We start from the raw sequence: 12,376 nt of genomic DNA on the forward strand, positions 1-12,376 counted from the left end.
TATTCCGACGTTTTAGTATACAAATTTACAGTGATGGCTTGGCGATAAATGCTTGTTCTCCACCACCTCTCTACTTCATTCCCTAAGTTAGAAAGCTACCATTCTATAAGAAAAATAGCAATCTTGAAACGAACAATTTTCTGAAAAATCGTACGCACATGTCGTTCCGCAAAACAGGAAATAAACTTACATCGGGTAATAGCGTTAAACGGAGAAGGTGTTATACGAGTTACACGTTTTTGAAGGTGATACAATATTCCTGGAATATTTATATTTCAGGCCATTTATCTCGCAAACTATGGGAAAGAGCATCAAATGACTTTACACTCTCGTGTAACACTATCTCCGATGGTTAACCGCATGACTTTAAAAAACGGTTCAAGGTCATATGCGTGACCATTTATTTTAATGTAAAATCTTTTGCTCTTTTCATTGGTGAGGTCAAAAATAGTTCATTCCGATTGAAAAAATTGTGTTATTCTTGAAATTAGATCAAGTTCAAGGTCAGATACAAGGTCACTATGAGTAACCTCATAGTTCAAGGTCTCCAATCTGAATAACCTTTTGGTATTTTTTTTTATTGTGCATAGTTTACGAAAACATCACATGGGGTGATTAAAATGAAACACTCTATAAACTTTGTGTTCAGATGTCCGATCTGTTCGCGAACAAATGAGATCCCAAAGTTTTCGTGATTTCCAGCGTTCTTCATGAACCGCAGTTGTTGCAACAAACTCCTTAGAATTTTGCTCTGAAACCTCCTCGGATGACCTCCTCGTTGCTGTTACTAGTAGTGTCCCATAGTTGAAATCCGTATGTCCAGATAAGCTTCAAGAACACCTTGTATATCAGTACCTTGTTCGACAGAAAAAGTTGAGATCTTGCCCACTAGCCGATACATTCTCTTAAATTTGACGTGAAGCTGCTTTCGTCTCTCACGTACGTGGTCCCTCCATGTCATACGACGATCCAGATGTAAACCTAGATATCGAACGCTGTTGGAATGCGGATATCTGCATTATCAAGGTGAACCTGTGGACAATCTTTCCTTTTTTTTTTCCACTCTACTCCCCTGGGCCGGTCCGACTGGTTGGTATTGCGCCACTCAGGGGAGTGTCTGGTAAACTCTAACGAGCCTCTCCGCCTACCGGCTGAACGTCCGGCATGGCAGGTCGGCTCGGCGGTGTCAGCTCTTTTGAGTGATTTTCTGTTTGCCCATTTGGAAACCTCGAATAGCCGTAACGTGGCACCGGGTCTTTTCTTACTCTTCTTCTTCATCAGGATCTATCTAAACCCATGGAGTCCTCAGTGGATCATTGAGAACGACACACCTCAGCGTGCCGTCTCTCATCACTGAGGCTGTCCACCCTACCCTATTCTACACTAGTAACCTAGTCGCCTTTCATCTATATCCTTCTCTGTTAATACTGCTACTATAAATTCCGTAACCTTCTTCCAGTTTATTTCGCTCCTCAACATGTGCTCTAGGACCTCTGCTGGGCTCATACCTATTATGCCGCAGTTCCTCCTTTTAATTGCCCACCTCTCGCAGCAGAAAAATGTGTGTTCTGCATTGTCAATTCTCTCACAGTACATACATTCTGGACCTGGCCTTCTTCCAACACGATGGAGGTACTCATTGAAATTGCCATGACCTGTAAAAAACTGCGTGATATGATAATTTAACTCACCATGTTTCCTGTCTAACCATAGTGCCAGATCTGGAATCAGCTCCTTCGTGCGTCTGGCTGGTCCATCCTCCTGCCAAATATTTTGCCTTCTAAGTCTAATTCTATCTTTTGCTTCATTTGCTTCGAGGCCTTGCGCCCTCTCGACTCTATTTAGGGCCATTAAGTCTATTGGTGGCACCCCAGACAACACGCACAACGCCTCATAGGAGACCGTCCTGTAAGCTGAAACAACCCCCAGCAACAGCCTCCTATGAGTACTAACCAGTCTGTTCAAATTTCTTTTAACCCTGACTGAGTGCCACCACACTGGTACTGCATATAACATCATGGATGTCACTGTGGACGCTATCGCCCTTCGCTTAGAGGGTCTTGGAGCTCTCTGCGAAGACATTATTATATTCAAATTCTTAGTCATCTGTTCACCTCTGGCACATATGTCTATTATATGCTGGGTGAACCGGCAATTCCTCTCATAAGTCACACCCAGGTATTTAATCTGTTCGACCTCTGTTATTTGTTGGTTTCCAATTTGGATGGCCGGACGGTCTAAAATCCTCTTCCCTGTGAACATAATATATTTACATTTCTCTATTGCCAGCTGGAGTCCCCTCTCTTTCAACCAATTATCTATCGTCCGTAACGTGTTGTTAGCACTCTCTTGTACATCGACAGTTGTTTTACCCTTGATGAGTATCGCTAGGTCATCGGCATAGGCAATTACTTGTACCCCATCCTGATAGTCTACTCTTAATATCCCATCGAAGGCCAGTATCTAGAGTAAGGGTCCCAGTACAGACCCCTGTGGCACACCGCCATAAATATTGAAACGTAGGCACTCACTCTGCGTCTCCACCAACCATTCTCTATTTGAGAGGTATTCCCCTATTTGCCTTCTTAAATAAGGACTGATACCTTTTTCCACTAATGCCCTATTTATTGATTCCACTTGATAGAACCGAATGCATTTTTTACATCTATGAATAGGGGAATACGCCTCGTTCTCTATGTGCCGCTCCTAGTATTCTTAGCCCAGTTGATCACCTTTGTCGCCACCTGTATCGTCGAACGACCCTTCATGAATCCAAACTGATTTCCACTAATGCCTATTCCTTCCTCAAGTTCCTTAAAGATTCGGCCAGCGAGCATCTTCTCCACTACCTTCGCCATGGTATTTAAAAGACTCAATGGTCTGTATAAAGGTTCTCCATTGTCATTTGTGCCTTTTGGGAGGAACACCACCCTAGATTCCTTCCAGATTCCTGGAAATGTCTTGTTTTCTAATCCATGGCTGGCAACATCAAGCATTTCATAAGGAATTCTCTTTATCACCCCTTTAAGGAGTGCCGCTGGAATTCCGTCTGGACCCGGGCTCTTCCTATTACCCAGTTGTGCTACAGCCAAGAGCAATTAAGAGAACGTGAAGCTTCTGGGTTCGCAATCTATAACATTTCCTGCAGTTTCTACTCTACCGGGGAATAGCTCATTAATTTGTTGTTCTACCTGCTCATTATTTAATACGGGCAGACGCCTTCCAAATCGCTTAGTGATTATTTTGTATGCCTGTCCCCAGGGGTCTCCGTGTACCTCCTCACAGAGTCTGTGCCATTGTTTTTCTTAGATGTACGAATAGCTTTGTTTAAGGCCCGTCTGATCTCTTTATAAGCCAGAGATGCCTCCTCGTACTCCTGTCCGCCTCGCATTCTGAGTCTCTGCTTCCTTCTTCTGCGTGATTGTAGGAGCCCTCTCAGTGTTTCAATCTCCATATTCCACCAATACACTGAGTGTCTATTAGCTCTTCTGTGAGCTACTCTGCCCATTTCTTGTCTTATAACGTTAGTCAGGGCAACTGGTGTCAGATTCTCTATGTTGATAATCCTTTCGGCCGTTCTATCGATTATGATCTCGATCTGTTCCGTTGTAAAACTACTATAGGGCATTTTCTCTCTAGTCACATAGTCTGAGCCTTTTATGGTAATCATAGTGGCATGATGGTCACTCGCCACATCATGTGGTAACACTCGCCAGTCCCAGTGTTCCCTGCTCCATCTATCGTCTATGATTGTTAAGTCCAAGACTGACGAGTGTCCTCTCGCCTCATATGTAGGGGTGCCATCATTTACACAATGACAGCTAACTACCCCCATCATATCCGTAAGGATCTCACCTCTGCGATTGGTGTATGCGCTCCCTGCTGCAATCGCTTTACTATTGAAATCACCTAGAATAATGACTTTCTTCCTAGCGTTATTTACTACTCCTTGTATTATGTCTATTCTTCTAGTAAATTCATGTATGTCACAGTTTGGAGACACATAGGCACCAATCGCTAGTGTTGAATCCGACTCCACCGTCAACATGCCTCCAGATCTGGACGTCAATCTCCATGCTATCCTGCCAGTTACATCCATAATTGCCACGTCACCATTTGTATCCACCATCCATGATCTAGCAACAACGTACTTGTTCGGCTCCGTGATTATCAGTAAATCAGCCCTTTGCTCTATGACCAGTTCACTAACCAAATCATGAGACATGGTGCTTCTGTTTGCGTTAACCATTATCACCCTAAGCATTTAAGTGTTTTGAGCACCCCCAGCCTCCGGTGCAGTGTTCTTGGCTCCCACATTCCAGGCAGCTACTATGCTCCCAGCATTCAGCAATCTTATGGTCTCTGCCTCCATAATTGAAGCAGAGATTCATTCTGTCAGGGCCCTTGCACTCATGTTTACGATGTCCAGTATTCCAGCATCTGAAGCAATTTTCCTCTGATTCCCTAATATATGCCCGACAATTTACCCAGCCAATCCTCAAACTTTGTTCCACCAGCTTACAGGCAGTCCTATACGAGGTGATAACTGTAACATTTTAGGTCTCGGCGTACCCTTTTCTAATTGACGATATCTTGATGTCCTCATCAGTACCTACTCTTGCAGTAATTGCAGCAAAAATTTCTGTCTCAGTGGTGTCATATTCTACATCCCTGATGTGAACTATTGTGCGCCTTCCCGCTCTTGTACGCAGGTCAACATGCAGATCTGCCGCCTTATCTTGTAGGTTACTTGTAAACTCTGCAGCTTTCTGCGCTCCCTGAATTCTCACGTGGAGTTCTTCATTCCTGCCCTTACGTAAGGAGATGACCTCTTTTGCATCTTCGCTACTTACTGCAGACTTCATCGTTTTAAGTAAATCAGAATAGGATTTTCCAGCTGCTTTGATAACCACAGTACGACTGTCAACTGCCGGTGGTGTCGACTTTTTAATATGGGCTTGTCCATATTTGCCTTGTATAGCTTTACCTTCAACTGGGATCGTAAGCACTTTAACCGCTACTTCCTCGTCTCTCCGCAAATAAGATATTAATTTCTTCATATAGTTTCCAATATTATTATTGGGGACGACAAAAACTAAATTACCAGCCTGAGGAATAATCTTCCTTAAAGCCCTCAATATAGCTCCCATTGTGGACAATCTTTCCTGCTCACAGTAAACGTTACGTACTTGGACTGCCGGGTTAACCCGTATCTTCCATTTAGGTAGCCAGAAGTTGACAACATCTAACGCCATCTGAAGTTTTTCCGAGGCCAGAACCGGGTTACCGTCAACCGCCAGTATCGCTGTATCATCGGAAAAGGACGCAACAGTAGCATAGTCCGGGGTAGGAAACCCCGATGTGAAAACTAGGCGCAAAATCGGCCCCAAAAAAGAACCCTGTGGAACACCTGAATTAGTTTCAAAAAGCCAGACAACTCCTGGCGAGATTTAAAAGACCACCTAGGTAGCTACGCAATACTAAGTAGAAAGGCTGAGGCAGCCATGTCTTTCTTATATAGAAATCCATGAAACTAAAACTTATCGATAGCCTGTTGTACATCCAGCAACGCCGCTGGACAATATCCCTTCATCTTTAGGCAATAGATGATGATAATAGTAATTGTATGGATATGTTTGACGGTACCATGACTAATTTGAAAACCTGATGATCGGGTATTGCATCGCTGCTGTCTAAAACAGTTCGTAATTTTTGAAGGAAAAGCCTCTCGAATACGTTATATATAATCGGCAGCAAGCTGATAGGCCTGTATGACAACACATCCTGAGCTGATTTACCAGGTTTCTCTGAAACCTGGTAAACCTGGTAATCTGGTATCTGAGAAACCTTCTTTTCTGTTAGGAGATAAGTTGTTCCAAGAATAGCATTGAAAAGGTGTCGTATGCATATTACAGCTTTAGTTGGGAGCATAGTTAGCATCTGGTGGGAAACAGAATCAAATCCGGGAATCTTTTTTAGATCCCTTCCCTATTCTCTCAATTTCATGTACTATCTCTATTGACGAGAATGACTTTATCGGTAAACTCAATGGAATCACGCTATCCAAGAAAATAGTAATTTCCACATCTGCCCCAAGAACCACATTTAGCTTGAAGACGTCAATTAAGTGCGCACCAAATAGAGCGCCTATAGTGCGCCTTCTAACTGTCATTACGAGCCCAACCGTACGATGCCTTCAAAGGAGTTAATGAAGAGAGATTTTTTTAAATTCTTGTGCCCATCCATAATAAGGAATAATCATCTTAACCGATTAACCCCCAATGGTGCGTGAACGAACCTTTTCGTAAACAATTTTTCTTTTTAATTTCTGTAAATTTTTCGCGCTTTGTGTAATTTGCCTTTATTTTCTTAAGTGTTGTAATAAAAAAAGCAATTATGTCGTTGTACGTTTTTAATTAGCGACTTTACTTGCATATCAACTTACTGTATTTTACGAGATCGTGCAACCCTTTCCGTATAAGGTATGTAATGATCGCGATGTCCTTGTTAAAAATAATATTTCTATTTTATTTGCTTATTTAAGTGTTGCTTTTATTTAATCTGAAAACTGATAATGAATACTAGTTGTTAAAAATAATGGTACGATTACGTACCTTTGGCTTATGGAGTGATGAATCATACGCTAGGCGTGAAATATGTTATTCTTACGTTACAAATAATAACTTCGCAATCCCGCATTGTACTATTTTTATGTTTCGTCAAGGATCAAATTAAGAAACTTTTTTTGAAAGTAACGTTGCACTTCATTATTTGAAACTATTTTTTGGAACTTTTTTTGAAAACTGTAGTTGATCAGGTTTATTTTTTAATTTTACCTATACCGCATTCGTTTAATTTTATTATTTTAGCAGTAAAAAAATAGTGAAGATAAAACAACTTATAAGACTTTAACCCTTTACAACAATTCTAGTTTTAGTTATTAAAATAAAAAACTATGTTCTTCATCAGGTTGTCTGTACATGTACTTTCCTTAATTTTTTTCAGGTTCCAACAGATTACCGAAATTTATTATACATTAAACAAGATTACTTTAAAAAAAAAGTAGTTCCGAATGTTTAATCTCTTTAAACAATGCAGGCTTATATTATTAATTTAGCTGTAACAGTCCTGCTTGATAATCAGGGGGTTTTTGATAACGATACCTGTGAATTTGCTTTTGAGTGGTACTACTTTGTAGTATTCTCTAGCTGAGGTCACAATTCTTAGAAGAGTTGTCTAAATCAAGCTATTCTTAATAAAGTTAGAATTTTTGGTGCTTAAGGGTTTAAATTTTCGTTGTCGATGATTCGATCATCGAATTGAATGAGCATTACTTATATATTCTAGATATGCTGATAAAACCGCTTGGTTAATTCAGAGAAAAATTCCTGATTCAATAGTAAATTCGAAGGAAATTCTGTTACATATTCTCAGGTGCGAGGATGAAAATCTCTCAATTAACACTGAGAACACCATTTACTAACCTTTATGTTAAAAATGAAGCTAGATGGTGCAGAATATATACGATTTTCAATATATATTCAATATTCAAAGTATATATTCAATATATACTTTGAAATAAATACCGTTGGACTAACAGATGACCTTTTGCCTTAATTTACTTTCCATCGATGGATAAAAATAAAAGAATTCAAATTTAAAATCTAAACGTTTTCCTTGAATTTTAAAAATTGTATCAATAAAATAATTATTATTAGATAGAAATGTAGCAGCAATGACAAAAAGTTGAATACAATTTGTAACGCGATCGAGAGAGATATAAGAAAAGACTTAATTCATTAAAATTAAATGAAACGGGAAAGAATAAATAATTTAAAAGAAGGCTATCGTATTAATGCTTTATTTTTATTAATCAAATGTCATGTATTCTTAATTGTATAGATATCTCCTTATAGATTTAGTATCGACGAACACCTGCATATGTCATGATGATATTTACTGATTACGGCTTTTGACTGCTTGTAATGTTTTTTACCACATCCTTCTGTCACTCACTTGGAATGAACTGGCATGCGCTTGCATGAAAAGTGCTCTGAACTTATCTTTACACTTCTGTAAATTCTTTTTTTCACTTATGTTCACTTCATCGCAGCTAGAACTACGTGTATGTCTCAGCATAAAGTTCAGTACAAAAAATAAATCAAGAATTATTTTGTTGGAATTTTTCGATTTACCCAATTAGAGTCTACCTAATAAGATACTAAACGAAGACAAGACTGTAGTTTGTAAATAGGTTGAACCATTTCCAAAATGGTGCAACTTAAGCGTCTTATTACTAATCAGAAATTCCTAAATAATCCACTTATAATCAAATAAAATTGTATTATTTTCAAATAAAGTAATTTGTTTTATTAAAATTGACTTATTCCGCGCCATTTTTATAAAAATTGAACCTTTATAATTCCCAGCACTTTATTTAAAATAAAAAGTTTTCTTTTAGAAAAACCATACTAATCAGTTGTTGAGTTTCTAAATATTAATAATTAAACATAACCTTGAGTTTTCTGCATCTCGTTTAAGGGGTACAAAGTAATACGTAAGTAACTCAATTTCAGTTAATGCTTTTAAATTTTCTATTATATTTCATATTGATTTTAATCGTCTATTTTCTTCGTATACGTATTTAATTTGTATACTCTTTGGTATTATTTGTTACGTTTATTATTTTTAAACACCGGAAAATGTAGAATTTAACCATATTTATTATTTAATTAACTGCTGTTTCTGCATTTTGTGACGCTGCTGTAATTAAGAATTTCGCACGGTTTCTATTAATCACCTCAGATAAATGAATTTCTTTTTATCAGTTGTAGTTGTGATATCACAACTGTAATATAAAAACTATGAATTTCTTTTTATCAGCGGTATAATATCACAACTATACTTCCCTGTCATGATCTATATAATACCTAGTTTAAGAACCAATTAGAATAAAATAATTACTTTATATTTATTTATAGCTCACGGTTTAGTGGTTAACTCGTCGCAAATCAGTTTTTTAATAGCTGATTTTCGAAGTTTAAGGTTCAGAGTTTCAAATTCTAGTAAAGGCTTTTTACAAATTTGTATACTAGACAGTGGATATCGATGTACTTTGGTGTTTGGGGTTCAATTCACTGTACGCCTCAGAGATGGTTGGCCTGAGTCTGTGCAGACTACATGTCATTTTCATGTCATACATATCATCCCATCTAATAGGACCATGGGGGAGTTAAACAGATTGCGACGTACAAATGTGTACGTATTTTCCTAATGAGGAAAATAGAATAAAATAATATCTATTTATTAACTAGATGAATACACCGATTTGGTTTCAGAAAAAAAACATGGAAATAAGAGAAGCTGTTTTAACCCTCAGATTAGTCTTTGAAGGCAGGTTGAAGAAAAAAGCTAATTAAAAAGAGTTTATACATCTTATTAAACATGTGATTGTGTAGGATGAATTAATGTAGAACATCCGCATACTTCTGCCTATATTACTTCGGTGGGGAAGCCTACCGGCCGTATCCTATCTACAGCGTCTAGTTCATTGGGGGTAAAAATCCCAATGTTCCAAATGCAACCTTTTCTCTTGTAGGTCAGGCCTTGTAGGCCTTGTAGCCTACAAGCCTTGTAGGCCAGGTGTTAAGCCTTGTAGGTCAGGTATGGATTGATCCAGATAACCACGTAAACTTACGTAACCAGATACTCACGTAAAATTCATTGCCATAAGAACGAGAATGAATCCAACGAAGGCGTCAACGGAATTTCCAATCGATACCTGCATCACTAAACAAGATAGCAACTTTATTGTTTCCCGAGGGTTATATTAAGTCAGTCACTTATTTCTAATTAGATACTCTTCGAAAGATATATCTTAAGAATTCTTCAATAAACCAAGCGTAAGAATTTAAATGTGTCCCCAGAAATCACTCGCCGTTTCAACATTTGGTTTACGAAATCACACTAAATTTTGAATATTTTTCAACTACTGAATATTACCTCTAGCCGCACACGTCCTTTCGTTGTCATTTTCAAATACAATATTTTTCGCAAATCCTCTACTCGTGAACGATACCACAGTCACACGACAGACACCATCCTCATTATACTCAATAAACTGAACTGCAATATCATCAACAATTCATCTTTTCTAACCAAGGTAACGATTGAATTTTCCTTGAATTTTCAATACCAGTGTTAATTGGTATTGAAAATGGTCCAGTGTATTGGTGTTAAAAGGTCCATTGTTGTTTAATTTTAAGATTAGGTTGTAAAAGATACCTTTAAGCTAAGAAACCGAGAGAATAGAAAGGAATGAATTCCCTAGCTTTTAAGTTAAATAATAAAGGAAAATCACTGCTAAGGGCTAAAAAATTAGCCCTTATTGTACTTTGCAATTCTCAATATTTTGGAGCGCTTGAGCCCCAAAGTTCAGAGATCTTATGTGCGAAACTTTTATTTTTGAATTCATTTACATGCATATATTAATATGCAAACCATTTTTTTATGGCGAACGATATGTATAACATGCGATAATGATATTCTATTATACCGTGTATATTAGAGGATACATATTCTATTACATTTTTTAAAAATTGGTTGAGAAAATGGTGAATAATGAAGGGATAATACACCTCGAAGGTGGTTAAACTTTATCAGAATATTTTTAGTTTACTGAAAAATAATATCATCGTACTTACCACTGGAAATAACACCACTGAAAAAACATAATTAAAACACCCCGACTTAAAAAATTATATTTAACTTATTTTTTCTATCTTTTCACCGTTAAACTTACTATTTACTTCAAAGTTTTTCCTTTTTTTCTCTAGATAACGTTGTAGGAACAACTTTCAACCCTTATGATTGGGTTAGAGAATTGAAATAAGGGTAACTCTTAAAAGTAGGAGTTCATAAAACTTCATATTACTCCAACTTATTGACTTGAAACCTATTTAAAATTTAAAAAATTTGGGGTTATTAAGAAGTATTTTAAAACTTTATTTCAGTGATAAAGAAAAACAAGAGTAAAGAAAATCATTTTTTAAACTAATTTTTTATACAGAATTTTTTAATAAAGGATTCCTCTTAATTTCTGTAACTTAATTAGTTTAACAAATAATTATTTTACCTTTTTCTTATTTTCTCCTTTGATTAGAAAATAAGTAAATAAGAAAATAAGGAAAGTAGTAAAATAAGTTTCAACTTAGTCATTGGGAAAGAGTTAAATCTGAAAGTCTTTGCAATACCATGAAAGTTCAACAACATGGTTTTTTCTTACGACAAAGTTTTCTCGTAACAATAGATTATTTATGCTCAGTTATTAATTTTCTTTCCTATCGCTTTTTAAGGTTTCTTTTGAAAATTACGAGTAGCTTTATTATTAACCGTAATCCTATTCAGGTAGAAAGATTCTAATAGCTTGCCATTATGGTTTTAAACTACACGTCAAATAAAATTTATGTGTGATATATACACATATAACGATAATTTGCGTTTTTGTATGTATTTGTGCTATTTTAAAATCTATTTGAAGAAAATAAAATTTGATTCTCAGGTAACCGTGAAATAATTACATCCTTGGATAATGAAATAGTAGATTTATTCGGATAATAGTATCACTTTAGCGTGAAAAGATTTTCTGCTACATTTTTAATTTAACTTTATAGTAAACTATTAAACGAAAAATAATTTGAGAAATAATACTAGTTGCTATTAATTAAATAAACACGTTTTCTATTTTTTCTGCTTAGATATACTGATTCTTTTTTGCTTATGCATAAACAATTACTACCTTTCAAGCATTATTTTTCGAAGATTTGTTGCAAACATGGCTATAGTAGATAAAAATAAGGGCTGAAACAAGTTTTAAGTTTTGAAGAAAAGTGAGAGAAACGTCGGTTGCTGTGCCGTATTTGTTGGCTTACTAAGGGAGTGGTTTGGTAGACAGGAGGGGTTGTTGCAGGCTGTGTTGCCTCGGGCCTGGAAGAGGTTTAAGTCGGCTGTGAAGGTGGGTAGAATAGGGTTAGGTGGGGGAAGTCGGTAAGCTTGTGAAAATTTGGAGGGGGATTTGTTCCCAATATCCCACGGGATTCTTCAGCTCCCGGCAGCGCTGCGGTGATCCTTTCTACTTTGCTAACCCATCCCCTACCTATCGTTCCCCGCATTTCCCACATCTCCGTCTATAAACCTCTTACACGTGTCTCCTAATGATACTTTGAACTGATATTTTATTATACCTGAGTAAATCTTTATATCAATTTACTTAAAACTTGCGTTTTCTTTTGTTCGCTCTCTCCGTATCATCTTCCTTCTCTTGACTCGGTATTATATCCGATAATATTTATACCCTCTCTATTTTTATAATACTGTA

The 12,376-nt window shown here is 37.0% G+C and overlaps 1 protein-coding gene across 1 annotated transcript; it reads right to left on the reverse strand.

The window, feature by feature from the left end:
- Nucleotides 1-3,238: 3,238 nt before the first annotated feature.
- Nucleotides 3,239-4,225, reverse strand: LOC142317794 (uncharacterized). The gene has a single exon (XM_075354343.1). The coding sequence runs from the start codon at nt 4,223-4,225 to the stop codon at nt 3,239-3,241; it is 987 nt and encodes a 328-aa protein (XP_075210458.1).
- Between the last annotated feature and the right edge of the window lie 8,151 nt (nt 4,226-12,376).

The sequence above is a fragment of the Lycorma delicatula genome, chromosome 1, assembly GCF_047948215.1.
Source record: "Lycorma delicatula isolate Av1 chromosome 1, ASM4794821v1, whole genome shotgun sequence".
In the NCBI taxonomy this organism is placed as follows: domain Eukaryota; kingdom Metazoa; phylum Arthropoda; class Insecta; order Hemiptera; family Fulgoridae; genus Lycorma; species Lycorma delicatula.